This window comes from Labrus mixtus, chromosome 13 (assembly GCF_963584025.1).
Source record: "Labrus mixtus chromosome 13, fLabMix1.1, whole genome shotgun sequence".
NCBI lineage: Eukaryota > Metazoa > Chordata > Actinopteri > Labriformes > Labridae > Labrus > Labrus mixtus.
The window spans coordinates 17,638,216-17,659,597 of record NC_083624.1 but is presented as its reverse complement, the minus strand read 5'-3'; the positions used below and the strand labels follow the sequence as shown (position 1 = coordinate 17,659,597).

At 41.8% G+C, this 21,382-nt stretch overlaps 1 protein-coding gene across 2 annotated transcripts; it reads left to right on the top strand.

The window, feature by feature from the left end:
• Positions 1-1,353: 1,353 nt before the first annotated feature.
• Positions 1,354-20,335, top strand: LOC132987130 (glycerol kinase-like). 2 transcript variants are annotated; one of them, XM_061053988.1, is made up of 20 exons: positions 1,354-1,627; positions 6,346-6,419; positions 7,761-7,867; positions 8,048-8,125; positions 10,016-10,095; positions 10,454-10,591; positions 11,196-11,305; positions 11,706-11,772; positions 13,135-13,170; positions 13,490-13,557; positions 14,759-14,801; positions 14,906-14,986; positions 15,120-15,198; positions 15,573-15,669; positions 15,838-15,922; positions 16,165-16,285; positions 17,918-18,061; positions 18,155-18,241; positions 18,404-18,478; positions 19,165-20,335. In XM_061053988.1, the coding sequence occupies exons 1-19, from the start codon at positions 1,574-1,576 to the stop codon at positions 18,475-18,477; spliced, it is 1,623 nt and encodes a 540-aa protein (XP_060909971.1). In that variant the 5' UTR covers positions 1,354-1,573; the 3' UTR covers position 18,478; positions 19,165-20,335. The 2 variants fall into 2 exon arrangements, with proteins under 2 accessions (XP_060909971.1, XP_060909972.1); XM_061053989.1 differs by lacking the exon at positions 18,404-18,478 and having other exon boundaries at positions 1,355-1,627.
• The last annotated feature ends 1,047 nt before the right edge of the window (positions 20,336-21,382 follow it).

Below are 21,382 nucleotides of genomic sequence, written 5' to 3'. Positions count from 1 at the left end.
ACACTAACATAGTTTTTTATCTCACCTGTTGGATTGATTTTACTTGATCACACTAAAGTATTTACATCGACATGTCATTGTTGGTTGTTGGGTTTTATATAGGCCTACCTGTTTTTTAAGTTTAAATTACAGCCTTGTGTTATTGACCAAAATGTAGTAACTTATTTTATTTGATCATGTTTTTGTTTTTTTAAATATTTGCAATGTGGTTCCCTCAACCGATTAAAGGTTTATTTGTCTAAAGCCTTCACTTTCCAAAATGATCCTTGTGTCCTTGCCTCTGCTTATGTCTGCCCTCTCGTCCAAATAAGGACACCTATAAACCAACATCGTGACTGCCAGAATACCAAATACCAGCCTTCAAAATATTTGTCCACATGCCAGCGTGTGATGTCACGGTGGGTAAGTACACTTCACGTCCATGCAAATGCAAAGAATTTCTTGAAGCGCTGGCTCTGTCAGGTTAACAAATAGTTAAAGCTTTCGTATGAGTTGCAAATTCTTTCATTTCTCTCTTTTAACATAATTTTTCAATGTTTTATGGAGCCCCAGAAGTTCTAAAACGTGATTTTATATTTTATTTTGCACGTGATTTTATAATATCAGGGGCGTGTCCAGACTTTTTTGACTGGGGTGGCCAAAAATAAACATAAATTATTTACCCTTTCAATAAACACAAAATAATTGGTTTCAACATAAGTCCCACCTCTGACAGGGCTAATAGCCAATCACAGTTTAGGATTTTTTTTGGGGGGGGGGCACCATGGGGTGGCCAATCAGATATCTAGGGGGCCCATGCCACCCCTTCGTACACGTCCCTGCATGATATCATTAACTTGTACATTTCTGCACACAATTTATCATCTACTAGTGCGCACAACATAGCCTATATATTTACTTTTTCAGACTTCAGTGGCTCCATAGTATTCCCAAAACAGACTAGGAACTAAAATATCTCATAGGCCATGTTAAATAAAGTTGTTAGAGGTCACATTTTACACTAAAAGCTGAGCATGGAGATTTCTAAATGTGTTTGCAGACAAACAGATTATTCTTGACCAACATATATATATATATTTTTATATAGTTTATCAAACAAGGTATTCCGTAAATTAGCCTTTAATAAATTGTTCAGTGAAAATACATTCAGGGATTAACCAATTTTTCAAAGATGGTGCCAAATCCGGACCGAGTTAAAACGATCCTGATCACTGAAAGGAGTCCACATCTCCGTCACTTAACGAACTTCATTCGTGCCCCTAAACCTGATTGGTCAGCGTGGGGCCGACGCCTTCTGACCGACAGCTAATCATTGTGCGAGGACTGACCGGCCGGTTCCGGTTGATCCTCCTTCATGCTCCACGCAGGTCTAGTCTGTCCGCCCCTCACCTGACCTGCAGACCGACCCCTCACGAGGAGACACGGTCAATTTTGGCGGAAAAAAAAACATCCAAAATCTCGTGTCGGGGATTCCGGTCGGTCTCGAAGGCAGCAGCTGTTAGTGGTAAACATCCTGTTTTGAGTTTTTATTTTATTTGTGTTTAACCTCCGCGAGGGGGGAAAAGAAGCGAGGATGGATCCACTGGTTGCTGCGATTGATCAGGGCACGAGCTCGACGAGGTTTCTGGTGAGTGACCCAAAACTTGAAGTCTGCATCCTGGAGCTCTCTTGTCTGTGTGCTCTCGCCTGGATACATGAAGCCGAGCCCCCCTGAGCTTCTCATTTTCAACTTAAAGCTCCGGAAATAATATATGTAGTGTAGGCTACATGTGATATATTACAAACATACTAGGTGCTTATATACGGCGGATGATTAGGGCCATGTTATTATTATTATTATTTTTATAATTTCGAGATTAAACTCGTAAATTCACGAGAATAAAGTCGTACATTTACAACTGTTGGCTTTAAAAAAGGGAAAACAGATCATTTATTTCAAAGCCCCCCCCCCCCCTAAAAAAGGAGTTTTGCGTTATGAATTCTTCCCTTATTGATTGAAATTGAGTTCTTTTGTTTTGATTTCATTGTTTTCCGAAGTGTGATTGTACACAGGCCTTTTCAGGGTCAAAATCTACGGAAGCCGAGAGAGCAACTTTTAATTGCTGTTGCATCAAATCACAAATGAATCATTCCATTATACAGATCCTTAAGTTATCAGTAAGGACTGATATGAATGTTATCTTTGACAGGAAGAACATAATGCTCTTTCCGCCTGTGCTAGACTTTGACACACCAGTGTTGATGGATTGATCAACCAAGAGTTCCTCTTAATCTTTCGGCTCAAGTCAGTTTCTTGAGGTGACAGGAAGTCTTCTCTGCATTCCAGCATGGCCCTCCTGGTAAACAAATGGCCATGAGAATGTTTCATTTTTGTAGTCTCTTGGTACCAGGCTTGCTTTCTCGACATAAAGAATATTTACCTCAAACAAGTTCAAACTCAAAGACGTCAGCTTGGTTGCGACAGCCTTTGGGTTAGAATCTGACTGGTGGCCTGATTTATTCTTTAAGACTTCAGTAGGTTTGGATTATCAGTCATTAAAAATTGTACAATTTTAAAACATGCAATAATGAAAAAGTGTCCAAGTATCTGGGTATAGTCTAACGTAACGTACCTTCTTCTTTGAGAGTTTAGAGTCAGCTCAACATGTGATTCAGTGATTTGACACTATGTGGAGACTGGAGAGGACACCAATGTGTGTCCAGAGATGATGAACAATCACCTGATCCTGGTTAACACATAATGGCTTGTTTTCACAAAGCTCTGCTTATTCTGAATGCAGATTGCTTTATTAGGGTCAGAGATTGGATGACAACCAGATATTTGTTGAGAAAGTTCATGACCTGTTCTTAAAGGGGACTGACTCATTCACTCTGGGTTGTGAGGTCCGACACACCCCTCTGTTTCGTTCCTTTCATACTGTCGACCAGAAATGAGATTCATGTGATCAACACGAACCATCCCGTCTCTAGTTGAACCTGTTTTTAGTTTCAAAGTTGTCCTCAGCCCCGTGAAACCCCGCCACCACTTTTTCCCCATGTGTTGGTTTGTTGTTGCTGTGGAGCTCATTGAATCCAGTTTAGAGATCCATTGTGATAAAATTCGGCTTCGTCAAGTGGGTCAGCTGGAAGATCAGACTTGGCGTAGAAGACAACAGTTTGGAGCTCAGTGGAGAAAGGTCAGGCAGAGAGGATTTTTGATGCCTGGTTAGATCTCGTAAACACATTTTGTGAAACCTGCCAGCTTCTCACATTTGATGAACTGGGACTACGGGGAGTCTTTGTCTGGCCGGTTTCTGGTCCTAAGTTCTACTTTTTAAACTTGCTTTTAATTTCAAACCGGCAGGGATTTGGCTCTTACTGGTCCTGCTGCAGTAAAGTTTGTAAGTTTGTGTGTTGGGCCGAAACTAAATATTTAGAACACAAATCAAACGTTAGCTTCTAAGAAAGTGGTGGCTTTTTATGGAAAAAGTATGGAAGCCTAGAGGATAATGCACGCACCCCATTGCGATCATTTTCTGTAATATTGTAAGACACAAAACAATACGAGAACTGTCCTGTTCCATGGCTGCCATTTCCAAACCATTAGCTCTTTGAAACTCGATTAAATCCTGAAATATAGAAAAGAAAATGGGACCAAGGTTTTAAAATAAATAAGTAGCCCTTAAAACCGGACGAATGAATACCTCAGACCCTTTTTAAGATGTGTGTGCATGATTGTTGATTGTCAGCAAAACAGAAATCATGTTTATTTTGATCTAAGATACGTTGAGGGATTACACCAGACCTTTACACCTGTAACAAGAAAGTTTCTTCTTCACTTTAGTTCCTATTTCTCTTGATCCAGAGTTATTGATGTCCGTGCCAAACAGGTGCCATAACATCGTGGTCGAGGTTTTTTTTAAATTCTTTCCAAACGTCATGGCGTGAACACTGTGTACCTTTACTGAGTGCTGATGTGATGACACTCATGTCAGACGAGGGGAAGGGCTCACCTGTACAGAAGTTAAACTTTAACATACAGATAATACACATATAGAGTTGCTGTTTTAGAGGTTTATCTCAAAGCCCGGATGAGAGAGAGAGAGAACACATCTCTTCACATTAGTCATTAAGATGGTGATTATTTACAACCCTTACAATGATGAAAAAGCCTTTGTGTTCTTTATACTGTGTTGTTTAAGATGTTTTATTGACTGATTTGTTCATGAAAGATTGAAGATGACTTTTTATGCAGTATATAACTCTGTCCTCCTCACTGTAGTTCACAGCCTTTTTGTGCATAAGCGCTTCACAGTGAAATCACACTTTTTGATCCTAAAATCTTTTATGACAAACCCTGGACTGCTGTCTGTCACTTTGTACTATGATATAGTGTTGTAGTACTCAAAATCGACCTCTGTCTTGAGATCACTTTTTGAGGTCTCGTCTCGGAATGGAAAGCGTTTTTCCTCGGCCTTGTCTCGGTCTCAGACTGGGCGCACTCTGGATTTGAAATCAAGACTGGTCAAGGCCACCGCTGACAGGTTATTTCTCCACATCATTTCTGTGATCGGAAGGAAAGCGCCTCTTTCTAAAAGCACAAATAACTTCAATACATTTGTAGTTTGCATTTAATTCCCCGGTTAGCGCCGCAACCTTCCCAGTGTTTCAGTCTAAGAGAGTGACATGCCCGCTGCACACAAGATGGTGATTTTATTTTTCATTGATATGGTCTTGTCTTGGTCTTGTCTCGGTCTCGATGTCTTGGTCATGGTTAGTGTGGTCTTGGCTTCATCACGACTACAATATAAATATAAAATCCCCTGTGTGTCCACTTGCTGACGTTGTTTCTTCATCTCCTTCCATCCTTGCTTGTGTTGTACTTACTCTCTGATGTTCGTCGCTCTGGTTGCTTTAAAAGCATCTGATAAATGAATTGTAGGACCGCTTTACTTTTTGGCCATCTGCTAAGTGAAATTAGTAATAAAATATTCATGCAGTAAAGTGTAGATGCCATAAAAATCAGTTGCATCAAAACACTTTGAGTAAATCTGTAAACGGATGTTGCATTTCATGATGAAGACTTTGACTACATCCAACTTTATGGCGCACCAACATAACACTAAAAGTCATGTGATGTTTCATTTGAGATCTTTCTTCATGTTCTGATTTCTTTCAAGGATGCATGACTTGTCCTCTTGGGTCTTCCTCTTTTCTTTGTCAGAGTTGAAAGGTATTGCATGAGACACTTTGAGTCTCATGCAGACTTGAGTAATACTTGCACCATCTAGCTGTATTGGACTCGGATGTCCTGCTTTATCTTTTCCAGTCTTAAGATCTTTTTCCATTTGTAATAGTGAGAGGATGATCCTGCTCGCCGTCCAACTATGTGACCTGAGCTGAATGTCGCCTCCCCTCGTTTTTAATGTCACCTGGTTCAGGCTGCAGCGTGTGTGTGTGTGTGCGTGTGTGTGTGTCTGCATAGACTCTGTGAGACGGTCAGAGGGGGTAAAGATTTCAAAGTTGTGACATGGTTGCTTAAAACTGCTGGTGTTCAACGTTCCTCTCAGTTAATGATTCCCTGTTTTTTGTGGTGTGGTGGAGCAGCCGTCAGTGTGGTCTGCAGGTGAACTATAAGTCTGTACTGCTTGTTCACAGCCAGGGGAGTAATGCTTCATTATCATATTATACCTTCTATATATAGAAGAAATGCTGACTCCCTCCTGGCTCTACGGGTTAATATGCTGCTTCCTCTTACATCTTTCCCATCTATAATAGAGGACAGCCATGCCAGCTACGCAATAATAATCCCCTTCTTCTCACTGTTTATATGAGGCAATAAAACTTGTCCAGTTAGGCTGAGCAGAAAACAAGATGTCAGATTTCCCCCGTCAAACTTTTGTTTCCTCTGTACAGTCGGCATTTCCACACACCTTTGTTCCACTTCATGGCTTATCTCTGTTGTCTTGAATAGATTATTCCTGCTGCTTTTACTCTCCAAAAATTGTAGAAAGATTTACAGTGCATGGTGGGTAAAAAGTATCGGCCGATATATCGATATCAGATTTGTTTTCCTCCCCAGTATTGATATTTGTATCCCATCGGTCGGGTCCTATTTTGTGCCCTAATTTCCCACCATTAATTGAAGATGACCTTTCAGTTTTAAACATTCCCCTCAACCTTATATTTGGATTAATTGATCAAATCGATTGATTTCCTGGTTCTTTTTTTGGACAGTATATTCCCATGTTCTGATGAATCATGTCGTGTCCCAGAGATCCATTCATTTAGCCTTTTCTCGATCTCCTCTCTTCAACTTCAGTGTCAATCCTGATTATGTCTTTAATGAGCTGAATTTCTCCACAGGTGTTCAACGCAAAAACAGCTGAAGTGATCAGTCAACACCAGGTCGAGATCAACCAGAGCTTCCCAAAGGAGGGGTGAGTGCTTCAGCCTCAGACTGAGGCAACAACTAACCTTTTTCATCACACATTAGCATGCCAATCTAAAAAAATAAAATAATAATAATTTATCATTTTGTCCACAATGAAATCAAGAAAATATGTGAAACTCCTCGTACAGTGCCCGACAGAACAATATATTTGTGCAACCAACCATCCAAAAAATCAAAGACACATTTTGCTTTTGGCTGCGAACGCTCTCTACCCATTAAAACAATTGAAAAAGACGCAGGCACTCAGGGAAAAAAAAAACACACTAGGTGGACACTGGGCCTAATAGAACATTTTAAAATACAGAGCTGAGGAATATTTGAGATCCAGATTATGACTTTATTTTTGTTTTTGCTTTGATGCTTCCAGGCGTATCAGAAGTGACACTCTAACTGCATGTTGGATTAATCTTTGACTTCATTTAATGTGTTAAACATGATGCAGTCCAAAGTCCAGCTCTTCTCTTACTGGACCCCAAAAAAAACATCCAGCTTTGTAGACACGTATTCAGATGTCACATTCAATCCAGGAGGGTTGTCATGACACCAGAATTTCAAACTTAGATTTGATACTAAAAATAAATCTCTTTTCATACCAAGGCAACAAAGATAGTCCTGAGCCGTTTTCACATATACACTCCTGAAAATATCTAGATATTTACGGAGCACTGCTCCAGATATTCTCCTGTGGTGTCCCAGTCTGTGAGTCCACATTGCACTTCAGTGTTGCGGAAGCACGGCACAGCGGAAACTCCACATACACACGCAGTCAGATATGCACAAACACACAGTGATGCGTTCCCACTACTGGCTCAGCTGTTCTGGCTTCTGTGACGCCTCTTATACAACCTCCAAAGACAAGGTACAGAGGGGGAATTTCTCCTCTGCCACACTCATATTAAAGGTGAAACATCAATAGGGCACCTTGAAACGTCAGTCTGAATAGGGCTACGTATGGATACGTAAATACTGATGGGCTCTTTAATCAGCGTACCTCATTCATCAGTGTGTGAATGTGTAGGTGTGACCTGTGGTGTCAAAACACTTTGAGCAGTCAGAACACTAAAAAAGTGCTTTACAAGCTCATGTCTATCTACCAGTTGACTTTGTGATTGGTGAAAAATAAAACTTTACTTTGAAATATTCAAAATTAAATGAAACAAAATGTAAATAATAACTACTTTTGTGGTCACAAAACATAACCCTGCGATACTAAAGTGGAATGAAATGTTCACACATGGCAGCCGGACAAAGCTTCACAGTTTGTGTGTCTGTCCGCACACATGCAGGGTTCAGTGAGTTTACGTGCCTGTGTTTGTGCTTCCCTCAGCTGGGTGGAGGAGGACCCCAAGGAGATCATGCAGTCCGTGTACGAGTGCATGGAAAGGACCTGTGAGAAACTCTGCGAGCGCAACATCGACGTCTCCAACGTAAAAGGTGAGAAACTGAAAAACCAACCATTGAGTGCTGCCGACCCCGCCTGACTGGGCGGAGATGTTTTGGGTTCACCTCGACATGTAACTGGATGAAGGAGTCAAAACGGACTGTTAACCGCACCCGACAGAGAGAGAGGAGTGGGCGTAGTTTAACGTTTGTGTTGTTGATGTTTTTCCTCAGCGGTGGGCGTGACCAACCAGAGAGAGACGACCCTGGTTTGGGACAAAGAGACCGGAGAGCCGCTTTACAATGCCATCGGTGGGTGCAGCATACATCTGAATGAACAAGTTTCACTGACAAATATAAGTTTAGACACTTGTATATCATAGTCTAATTGACAAAAATAAAAATAAAAATTTTTTAAACTCTTATCTTAGGGTATATTTTAATATTACGTTTGTATTTATATCATTATGTTTTTCCTTCTAAATTAATTTAGTTTTTTGCAACAAACAACATTAATCTGCTTTAATCTGAGTGGAGATGTTCACAGACTTCAGCAGGCTGTGAGATGACGTTGCTATTGTTAAGTTAGCTGCAGACACAGTGAGAGTGAACGGAGTAAATTCGAACCAATCGTTCAGCTGTCAGGAAAACTAAAACTAAACATCGATTGATAAAAACAGTATTTTTGACCGCCGGTCTGGTGGCCTTAAAGATTACAATATCAGAAAATCATCATACCTTTTGATATAATGGTCTATCCCTGCATGGATCTTTGATATGATGATGATGATGTCAGAAACCTAGAATAACAATCTGCTTCTGTCAGTGGAAATAACAAATGTTTTCAGTGGACCTTCTTTGACAGTTTGCATTTTCCAGCATGGATTATGTTGCAGCTATCACAGCTGTGGAGCAGCTTCACAAACGTCTCGTGGCCAATAGCAATAAAGCTACCAGGAATAAGTTCTTGGCTTTAACGTCATTAATTGAGGTCATAAGAAGATTGTGTCATCTTGGAAACAGTGCATGAGTAGGTCTTGTCCTGTGTCACTGCCCTGACTCCCACCAACTCATGTGGGAATCTACGTAGGAGCTGAGCAAATGGAGCCACCGCCCACTGAAGTGTGTGCGTGTGTGTGCTAATATTAGCTGCACAGAGTGACTCTCATTCCCCCCCCCCCCAAAACTACAGTAGTATATTGAAGTCGTTTATATTACACGAGGGTTAGAGGTAGGATCTACTAGCATTTGATGAAGCTGCTTCACACTCTTTTCTGCTGGCCAACATGTTCTTTTACACTATTTTGTTCACACTGAATACATTAAATGCACGTAGAGCCATCGACTGTCATCATTTCAGACTCTGTCACTTTGTCCGCCACCTTGTCTTTTATTTTAAACTCAGTTCCTGCCTCCTGAGACGCCCCCTTCCCATCCAACAGGGAAAACTGTGAAAAGGGGGGCAGGCTGTCCTGAAATGTTCTAGATATTTTCAGAATAGAAAACAGCTTTATTAGATGCTTAACCTGGAGCTGCAGCCTGCAGGCACAAGTGAATTTGTTTTATGGGATCGGGAGTCCTTTCAAAGGCTAAACAGGAGCGGTGTTGTGGGTGTTGGAAGGAAAGCCTTTAAGGGATTTTTGTTTTTTAGGAAAGTGTTATGCTGATGTTCAGTTAGTGTTGATGCTTCATGTGGTGAATTGAGGCTGTAAATTCTTGAGCTGTGCCTTTAGGGACCATCGCTGACCTTCTAACGGTGCTGCGGGTGGAATAGCTGCTCTGACCTGTTCACGTGCCCAAATTAAAAGCAAGAAATGTGTGACTGACGAGCACTGTCAAGGCATGCAGTGTGGATCAAGTGTAAGCCAAGAAAGCTGACTTCTGTTCCCATGATGCTTTGCCTAGTGCAACTACGTTTGGGCGGGCTAACTGAATTCCATTTTTTAATGGTTCCAGTGTGTACTGTTAAATATCCGAGGAAGGCAAAAAAAAGGTTAAAAGTGCCCTCAGGCATGCCAACGTCTGCACTTTCATTTTGGAATAATTTCAGGCTAGAATGAAACACAATCGATTGGGGAAAAAAAAACCAGTGACAATGCTTGAGGAGGAACCGATTGCTCAGCTTCGTCAGTATGAATATCTGCTAAATTCCTCAGGCATATCTTCACAATCCAAATATTGAAGTTAGCTTTTTTCCTATAGTTTGGCTGGACCTGCGCACTCAGTCCACGGTCGAGCGGCTCATCAACAAGGCGCCAGAAATGAACAAGAATCACCTCAAGGTGAGAGACATGCACAAGAAAGAAATCCTGCTTCTTCTTACTAGTTTTGAGGGTTTCAGATTCCGGCTGCAGTGTTTACAGACTCCAGAGATATGAAGGGATTCAGCAGATGTATAAAAACTGTTCGCCTGGATGATGATTCTTCTTCATTCTGAATGACTGAATGTCCTGCAGCTGTTGGGTGGTCACTTAGCCGTGCCGTGCTATGCATTCGGAGTCTGGGGAATCTGTGTTTATGTTAATGTGTGGACATCTTCTTTTCATATTTGGATATGTGTCTCAGTTCAACCCATAAGGGTTACACTCATTTCTACCAAATATCACTTTGATGTAGATTTCTCCGCTTTTCTCTCTCAAGCACAAGACGGGCCTTCCCATCAGCACCTACTTCAGTGCAGTGAAGCTGCGTTGGCTGCTGGACAACGTGGATGAAGTGGCTCAAGCCGTGATGAGCGAGCGGGCCATGTTTGGCACAGTGGACTCCTGGATCATCTGGGTAAGAGCTGCTTAAAGAAAGCAACTGTGAACAGGCCGGAGTCAGATGGAGCTGTGACCCGAAGGTTAAGACACATATTTGAACACCTGAACATTTCTAACGAATTTCAAGAGGACAGCCCCTGAAATCCTCCCACACAAGCACCTCAAATATCCACACAGCGTGCGAGGCAGGACATGATGTAAATAGGAAATGCTGAAGTGGCAGATGAAGCAACAGAGTCTGCTATCTGTGCAGCGTGCAGTGATCACAGGGAATAAACGTCACCACCCTCTCCCACTGGCTCGAAGTATATATTAATAATATAATGCTCTCACACTTGTGGTTCAAAAGTCTTTTTAAGGGCTTCAATAATTTTTTAAAATCAAACTTTAGAGAACATGTTTCTACTCCTTAAACCCGGCCAGGAAAACATCTGGGGAAAACTGTTTTAGTAGCTGAAAAATGAAAAATCAAATTAATTGTTCATTGCATTTAAGTTACAAACAGGAGGGGAAAATAAGCTTTGTGCTACTATACCATAGGTTCACTTAATGTAGGACAGGTGTCCTTTTGTTTTCTATATCGGATGCTTACTTTGTCTGGGGCTGCGTTTTTCCCTCAGTGTCTGACGGGGGGCAGGAACGGAGGGGTTCACTGCACAGACGTCTCAAACGCCAGCCGCACCATGCTCTTCAACATTCACACCATGGACTGGGACCCTGAGCTCTGCAGGTAAACAAACAGCATCATGCAGATTGTAAGGCTTTAAAAGGATTTGAATTTATGGTGGTGGTGAATTCAAACGGCCCCTGTTTACTTCAACGTCTTATCTGGGTAAGATCACCGTCCCAAATCCAGACCGGTCTGTCTTCACGACTGCTTATCCACAGCAGGAACTTTCCTCAGTGACTGGGGACTATTTATCACAGTTTACTTGATTTAACCCCCCTCAGAGTCACTCAAATAGATATTTTGGATTTATAGATTATGTCTTACAATTTACATCCACTACAACTCTCTTTCCCCTGTGGTGTTGTCTTGTAGCTGGTAGTCCTTGCGTGCATCAATACTGAGGTTTTTAAAATCTTGTAAATCTGTGTCTTTGTGATGATCGCTGTCGTGCCTCTTGCAGGTACTTTGACGTTCCGATGGAAATCCTCCCCAAAGTCCGCAGCTCCTCTGAAATCTACGGCTACATGGTGAGCTCAGTCTGTTCTGTGTCAGTGATACTGTCAGTGTATAAAGAGTAACCTGAAAGGACCTGACCTGCTGAGTGTATTTTATAACAGATTCAAGCGTTCATATGAGTCGGCGTATCAAAAAGTATTCCAGTCAATGGTCTCATTAAATATTGTAATCTCTGTAATGACCATAAAATTAGATAAGATATGAGTGAAATTCGTCACAACAGCTGATAGTGAAGTAGAAAAGGATTTATTGTCATGTTTTTTTTTTTTTTAACCATTTGATTGTCTCACAACTGGGAATTTATAAAACTGGAGGGGAAATGATTAACAAGAAGTTCATGTAATTCCTCTCGTGGATTGCGGTATCCCCTCGATCAAAACCCGTCCGAAGTTGTGTGTGACTACAATAACTGCGAGAGACGAGGGAGGACAGTAGTAATGGCAACTGGTGGCAAGACGCAACCCACACTTGCACAGTGATGTGAAATCACTGAAATGCTTAAAATAGTATTTAAAAAAAAATGGACCTCCAGCTCTAGCTGAAGACCTGATAATCCATGTTATCAGTGTCTCCCCAGAGACTCGTTTTGTATTTTTTTCCTCTCTCCCCAAAACATTTAAACCCGAATTAAATCGCCAGCTTCATTGTCTACGTGAGGCCATGTGAGCTGTGGCGTTCCACCGCCAGGCACCATAATCATCATGAAATCCTGTAGTATGTGATGTGCTTTTTTTTTTCATATCTTGTAGTGTGAGCATGCTGCAGATTATGGAGAAGAATACTAGTTAGGATTCTTCTTATGTGCATGATGCGATTTTAAAACTCCTGCAGTCTGAGCCGGGAGTACTGGAAGTAGACACAGAAGCTGTACTGTTAGATTTGCCCATATAACAGCTGATTAAAAATCTAGATATAAAACTGTTGATCTGCAGGTTTCACTGTCCCCCCCGTGTTGTTGTCCTGCATACTCTGCCCCAGTTCTGTATCTGCAGTTTGTTTATATGCCTGTTTCTTATCTCCCCGTCATGACATCTACTTGCTTGTTAAACCTGTTTGATGACATGTGCACTTTGCCCTGCAGTGCAGAGGACAGCGGCATGGCAGCTTTGTTTGTTTTCATCCTGTTTTGCACAAAAGACAAAATGAAGGAGAAAAAGTACAGAAAGTAGAATTTAAAAGCTTTCATTTTAGACACTTTTTCTGTAGGGATTTATTCTTAATGTTGATTGTTTTGTTGAAACTTCAGAAGAGCACCTACACAACAAACAGTGAATATGACCCTGCAGAACTCTAAACCTCTGTGTGTGTGTGTGTGTGTGTGTGTGTGTGTGTGTGTGTGTGTGTGTGTGTGTGTGTGTGTGTCTCCTAAACAGAAATCCACCTCACTTGCAGGAGTTCCCATCTCTGGAGTAAGTATGTTTGCATGTTATGTAACTGTTGGTGTGTTTAAAATGTACCATGGTGTGTGTTATATGAGGCTTTACTCCAGACTTTTCAAACTTTGTCCAGGCCCAGTATGAGCCTATAAAGGAACAATAAATGCATGTTAGCATAAAAGTACTGAAAATGTCAGATATTTTTAATTATCTTCAGACACTTCTTCATTTGATATTATATATTCCTTATGACCATACGACATCATGCCATGCCATGCCATACTATACAGCTCAGTATTTAATATGTTATGTGTATGAACACGTTGTCTAACTGCCATCTTTTCTCCATCAGTGTCTTGGTGATCAGTCAGCTGCTCTGGTTGGTCAGATGTGCTTCAAAGAGGGACAGGCCAAAAACACGTGAGCCATCCTTTTCTTTCTTTTTCTCCTTTGCTACAGTAAGCAAAGCATGCTCAGTAGTGTTTGCACACCGTCGTGCTGCTTAAGCAGTGGAATGATTCAGCTTTAACGTCCTTGTTTTGCTGAAACTAGATTTCAGCTGTGGCCGATTTAACCCAACAATCCAATGGCTGAACCAGGTTTCAGGAGTCCATAGAGATGTACATGTAAAGACTGATTTCAACAGACCCAGTCTTGTATTAAACAAGTCACTGAGGTGTGAGTTGAGGAACTATTTGTACAAGTGTGTTCAATCAAAAGTCTTCCATCACTCTTCAATCCATTTATTTGTAGTTTTAGTGATTGATTTGATTATTGTGTCATGCAACAATCTCTCCATCCTGTCGACTTCAGAGCTCCAAAACATTTCAGGATTCTTAGCGTACATTTCTTTAATCAAAGGCGTTCTTAACTCACAATTTAAAGAGATCCTACTTACCGCTCCTAAGTCACACAGTTCACACAGTCTGTGTTCCTCCCGGATGTTTTTCAATCTGCCGACTTATAGAGTGAGAGGAAGGCTCCCTGTTCTCACCTGAGCAACAAAGATCTCTGACTGATAGTTAAGTTTGCTTTGACATACAATTCAGAAAGTCCATGATGTGAGGATTCCAATAATCCAATATATCATCACAAAAAGCAAACAATCACCTGTAGCGCTTGGCTTTACACCCACTATAATCCAAGGCTCCCCCTGGTGTTCACTGTGTGAATTACATACTGAGCCCATCGTGGGGAGGGGGGGGGGGCTGCCTGTTGTTACTCAGCTGTTTCGAGGCTCTTTGATGAAAAACAAAGTGATCGAAAAAATGAGAGTGTCTCCGCTGTAAACTTGGAATCATTGGTGCTGAAGGGTATGAAATCCTTTTTTTATGCGTGTTGAAACAGAGTCAGAAAGTCGAGAAAGAAGTTTGAATATCTATTCTCCAGACTATTTATTTCTTTTTTATCAACCTGCCACTGATTCTGAAATTTATTCTAAACATTTTTAAGATCTGAATTCTCATATATACTCTTAATTTCTAATCATGAGCGATTAAAGAGAACTGATATCAGCTCTGTCATTGTTAAATAATACCACTTTTATAATGGGTGATGCTTTCTGACCGTTGAATAACGTCATTAATATTTGAGCCATGTGTCTGTGTTCTGCTCTCTGAAGGTATGGGACCGGTTGCTTTCTGCTCAGACATACAGGGACCAAGGTATAAAAACATATAAACGCTGGAGGGTCATTTTAAGTCACACTGATGTCTTCAGATCTGATGTCCCCTCAACCTCATACTGCTTTGTCTTCTGTCTCTGTCAGCCGGTGATGTCCGATCACGGCCTGCTCACCACAGTCGCCTACAAAATGGGAAAAGACGAGCCTGCGGGCTACGCACTCGAGGTGTGAGAAAGCTTTTGTTTAGTCCTTCTGATCCACGTTGAAATAATATGCTCCACTCTCTGTAAGGTTTTTTTTAACCTGCCTTGGTGCTCCGCTGTGATTCAGCTCTGATGTTCTCCTCTCGTCCTCTCAGGGTTCAGTTGCCATCGCGGGGGCGGTGGTTCGGTGGCTGAAGGACAACATGGGGATTGTGAAGTCCTCCTCTGAGATCGGTACGCACTCTGTGACATCTTTTGATTCATAAAGAAAATGCTGTCTTGACCTCCTGTAGCAAGCTGTAGGCAATATTTGCATTCAACTCATCTAAAATATAAAGTATGATACATTGTCTCTACTCTGATAACTTCAGTAAATGACAATATTTGGGATTCAAATGTGATGAAAACAAACGCTGCAGCCACAATCTTGCCTCAGGAGATTTGTTATTTGTTCGATTTTTGATTAGGCTGTACACAATGACCCAAAACTACCAAATGTAATCCCCGGTGGGAAAACATCTACTGCAGAGTTCTGTGCTCAAGTTGCTTTTTGATATAAAATAGACTCATTTATATAACATCACTTTTCCCTCACTGGTTTATTTCAGAGACGCTTGCAGCTGCAGCAGGCTCGTCTTATGGCTGTTACTTTGTGCCGGCCTTCTCCGGGCTCTATGCCCCCTACTGGGAGCCGAGTGCAAGAGGGTGAGACTGTCAGCTGTTCAAACACATCTCATGCATCAACTGTAGTTTGACCCTGAAACAAGCTTGTCGTAACAATGAGATATTTGTTTGTTGCTCGTTATATTCACCTTGTGGCCTCATTTACAGTGTTTTATTTTGAATCATCTGTTTCCTCTGTTTGTTGCGCAGCATCATCTGCGGCCTCACTCAGTTCACAAACAGGAACCACTTGGCGTTTGCAGCGCTGGAGGCCGTCTGCTTTCAGACCAGAGAGGTGAACAGTTTCCCCCTGTGTCCTCACACTGCAGGGTTTCTTCTTCTTTCCTTCTTTGGGGGTGATTGAGTGACGCACGTCGCAACAACAGCACCTGTCCAGTGTCACCGTTATGGCCCCCCGTCTCTCTGATATCTCCCCATTAGTTCTGGTCCATAAGATTGTGTGTCTGTGTTCCTGACCCATGTGTGTGTGGCATGTCCAATACCAGTGTGTTAATAAAGTATGCCTGTGCGTATCAGATCCTGGATGCGATGAACCAGGACAGCGGCGTGCCTCTGACGCAGCTGAAGGTGGACGGAGGCATGACGGCCAACAGGTTACTGATGCAGCTGCAGGCAGACATCCTCTGCATCCCTGTAGGTAAGAGGAACTCTCCTAACACTCACACACGTATCATGTTATCAAACATGACCACATGCAGACTCAGTTAAAGTACATGCATTTATCATTATCTTACACACGTATACCACTATTCATGCAAATGTGCCGAATTAAAAAAGATGACAACATTATGGCAATATGTAACTCTGACACCTAGTGTTTGAAAGAGTACTGCAGTCCAAATTCAAAACATTGAATCGAAGAGAGTCGATGCTCACTCAGGTTGCCATGTGGTGGACACTGAAGCTTCAGTGTTTATCCAGCTCTGCATCAGTCTGTAAACCTTTCTGTGTTCTAACCTCTCTCCATTTTTCAAAATCATCTCCAATATTGATCCTAGTTTGAGCACGTTTCTGCTCGTGGAGCTTATTAGAAACATGCAGAGGCTTTTTAGGTCGGGTACAATCACTTCTATCTGAACCACTTCTCTCGCCCGCTTCCATCGCTGCAACACCTGTTGGTTCAGTGTTTGCTTGGCAAACCAAGGAGCATCCAAAACAGCTGCATGGGGGCCTTAAAACCGCCTTCCTTCTCTGGTCCAAACAAATCCAGAGCATTCAGGACCAGAATCTGAATTTAGAAGGAGGACATACTGGCTGCTGCATTGTTGTCAGAGAAGCCAGCACTTCAACATAGCATGTTTCCTTAATGTCTGATCATATAGTAAGGTCATTGTATTATTTCATTCAGTAGATATCTTACAGAGTGATCCTTTAACTTTACCAAACGGTCCATTCTTCTTCTATCACTGTAACAAGAGATCAACACTACATGTGCTGGTGGAACACAAAGCCCCACTAAACATTAACTGAATGAATCTGTCACCAGTGACACGAGTCCAAACCCGGACTTCGAACCCCCACTGCTCATGAACTGAGTTTGCTGCAGGAGGATTTGGGTTTAGGGAGCAGGTCTCTATAAATCATGTTGAAAGCAGATTGGAGGTGTTGGAGGAGGATGCATCAGGTTGTAGATGTTTGACTGATGACTTTCTGCTCTGTGGACATGGATATTTGGACCAGTATTTAGATTTTTTTTTTGATGGGATGCATGTCTACAACTTAAAATGTTAAAATCATGCCTTGAGCAGCACCCTCTTGTGAAGGACATTCCTAATCTCAATGAGGTTGCTCCTGGTTAAATATACTTTTGATACAATTAAATTCTGTATGAGCATGTGACAAATAAAAATCTTTAATCTTGAATCTTCTCCGTCAAAATCTTAAGACAAAACTTTTGATTTAACCATGAGACCGATGTACCTCTCACCTCTCTTTGGGTGATGAAAACATGAATGAAATCACAGACACAAGCGCTCTCAGGGATGAACCCAGGGGGAGACTTAGGGGGAGACTTAGGGGGAGACTTAGGGGTAGACCCAGAGTTCACTGGAGGGATTATTTATGTCATCAGGATTGGAAACACCCCAGGATCTCCTAGCAAACGATGCTGTGCAGTAACGTGCTCAGCCCGATGCAGATACGGCCCAACAACTTGATAATTGTGATTCCACATATAAATGAGTGTTCAGTTGATTAGAGGGGATGTTTGTTGCTTTTCTAAAACGTTTAGTTTTTTCCTCCCGGGTGCATCTGTCTGATGTCGATCCAGTCCGACCCACCATGTCAGAGACCACAGCTCTGGGTGCGGCCATGGCAGCAGGGACAGCAGAGGGGGTGGACGTGTGGAACCTGAGCCCCGATCACCTCCCACACGTCACAAGTGAGAAGTATGAACCTCAGATCAAGCCTGAAGGTAAGAGGAAGGAGAGATCCAGAGGAAACATGATGCACTTTACAGCCACATGAACTAGATGTGACTCTGTCTTCCTGTCCTCTTCACAAACAGAGAGCGAGTTCCGCTTTGCTCGCTGGAAGAAAGCCGTGCAGAAAGCCATGAACTGGGAGACCACAGAGCCGTGCTGCAATGCCAACGGTACACATTCCTCTCTTTAAACCAACTCTTTAAGTGAAGCTAGAAGTTAGCGGAGCTGTTGTTTGGTAGCAGATTGTTTCCTGAAGCTCGAGTGCTGAACCAGTGCAGGAGTCTCTGGTCCATGTTGGATGCTTTCTTCTTCTTCTTCTTCACTGACGACAGGTTTAGGAAAGAAGATGAACAGCACCCCCTGGGGGGTCCCTCCCACTCCTCCTCCCACCAGAGCAGACCCCTAAGGTCCGACGTTTGCTGCTGCATGCAAAGAGCTTTCTGTGTTTCTGACACTAACTTGTTCATGTTGTTGTGACGGGGGTTGACTGTGGCACGGTCACATTTCTGAGTGTTACTAACACAGAGAGGAGAAGGTTTGGACCGACACAGATTGAACTATTCTTACACAGGTGTTTGAAAAGCCTCTGAAAGTGTCATCTTTACCGTCATATCAAATCAGTTGTTCACATCACATGAGTTAACTGTGTCGGTCCACACACACTGTTTGCATGTTTCCTCCTTTGTTCCTGCTTACAAAAACAGGCTCTTGCTCTGTCATCGGCTCAGCTGCTCATGTCACACAATTCTTTTCAGCGAGTTTGCACTCAGCTCACTGAAGTCTGTCTGTTAAATACCCTGATGTCGGGCAGATCGGGCATCATTTTCTGCCAAATCAGCGCTTGTTTTGACGTCGCTAACAGTTCCAGTTTAGCACAAAGCTTTATTTTTAAACTACATGTTAAAGTTTAACTGCACGGGTTTCAACTATCAGCGAGGACAGAGCTACAGCTTCTGGGGTTTTGCATCCTCTTTGTTGAATACTTTTATCTCTGGACTTGAATGCATCCAGAATAATTAAAAAAAAAAAAACATTTTGGCTGTGAATGCATCTGTATTGTGTTTCCTCTGAAAATCTTTTTTCTTCCTCACAGATCACAATCAGTAACCGAGCTACAAGACCTTCACGGGAACACGGACGCTTGTTATGGAGCAACACTAAAAGAGGGAACATGCTCAGTGTGTAGAGGACGTGAGGCGGCTGCATCAGGAGATATGACGTCACTTGGGAGTGATGTGTAGCCTGCTAGCAGTAGCATCGCACTGCTTCACATAAGTGAAATCGTCAAACTTTAAAGTGCCAGCTGAATGAAGAGATTTTTTTGAAACAACTGTGAAAACTTTCTTTGGTACATTTTTGTGTTCCTTCTCAAAAAGGGGAACTTGTGTCTGAAGCACAATATGAATTTGCCTTCTTGTACAGTAATGTGTAGAATAAAAATCAAGTGCCAGAAGGAAAGAGTTGCACATTTGTACATCAACACTGTCACACTGCTTTTTTTTTTGTCCATTTCTACACTGCAGTGTTGATTTCTACTATTCGAGATCCCAAAGTGGACTTCTTGAAATTGGTTACCACTCAACGTACGTCTTTTTAAAAAAGTTTGTGTTTGTCTCTGGATGAAATGAAGAATGAGACCGACACATTTGGGTCAGAATAATCAACCACTGGATCTTTTTAATGAGCTTCAAGTCTTCTCGGATTAAGAAGACTTAAGGAGAACTGTTTGACATGAGCGGACACTATGCAGGCTTTTATTTTGTTTTAAAGGGAGGAGTGTTTTTATCTAGACTGTTTTCAAGAAAGGGATTTATATGTTTTTAAATTATGCCAGACGTCCACATGTGCGATCAGTTAAAGGGGGACACTGGAACTTTTAAACCGGGCCCTGTTTTTGCAGATTTTAGAAGCAAAGTGACGAGTAGGTGGGTTCACTTTTTAAGTTGCCTGAGCCGGCAGCCTTCAAACTGTCTCTGTATGTTCTCAGTCATCCAGGTCATGTTAGATTTAATGCTTGATCCAAAGGAAACTGGACTGGTTGAAGATCTTGATGTTTCACCTCTCTTCATCAGAAAGGCTTTGTCGGTTTAGAAGATCTGCAACCAGTCCAGGATCCTCTGGATCAAGCTTTGACTAAAGCATGAAACTGTAGTGACAGCAATGTTAATCCTGTGGAGAAAAGCTGCACAGTGTGTCCATTAAAAGTGTTGTTCTGATTGTTATTCTACATGTGACCATTTTAATAAAGTAACTCTCTGCAGAGATAGAGCTGCAGACTTTGTATTTCTTCTTTTTAATGAGTCGCTCTACATTGCTGAACACAGGAGTTGCTGCTTTACCACTTAACCTGCATCAGTTAAATTATTTGAAGTTCTGTCCCTTAACTATATTTGTAAAACACACCCCAACACATACTAACTTAACATATCAAGGTAACAGTTAGACGAGCAACTCCCATGTTGTGCAAGGTTGAATGACTGTTTCATCTAGTGCAGAACTCGAAATCGAAAACATTTTTACTCGGTCTCGTCTCAGACCGGTCAGACTCCGGATTTTAAATCAAGACCACCACTGATCGGCTATTTTTCAACGTCATCACTGTGATTAGAAGGAAAACGCCTCTTTCTAAAAGATCAGATAACTTCAATACATTTGTACTTTGATTTTTATCCCCCGCTTAGTCTAAGTGAGTGACACGCCCCTGCACACAAGATGAGGATCTTTCAGTGATATTTATGGTCTTTGGTCTGGCCTGTCTTGATCCCTAAATGTCTTGGTCTTGTCTCAGAGCACTCTGGTCTTGGGTATGTCTTGGTCTTGGTTAGTGCAGTCTTGACTACAACACTACTTTCATCTCAAACAATGCATCGTAACCTTTGACAGAAAGTATTTCTCCATCCTTGCTTTAATGTTGTCACAGATTAAATAACAATCTGAGCCTGTTAGCAGTAAAAACAAACTGAGTGTCTGTAGCTGAGAGAATAGCATTCAGCCATAATGGCATGTTGCTGCAGCAGCCAGCTGAAGCCATTTTGAAACCTTTTACAGCTAACAGTAGTTTAGCCACCAGGGGGGGCTAGAATAAAAAAGTGTCCCTGGTTTGAATGTGAAATGACATGAAGTCAAGGATCAATCTGAGTCACTAGTGATCATCTTTAAAGATCACTTCGATTCAAAATGACATGACTTTACATTTTTGGGGGAATTTTCACACGTTTATTCAGATTTCCCAGCATTCAAAGGGAACATCTGGTGACTGTATAATCATGTTCTGGTTAATGATTTTAAAATACAATTTGTATATAATTATT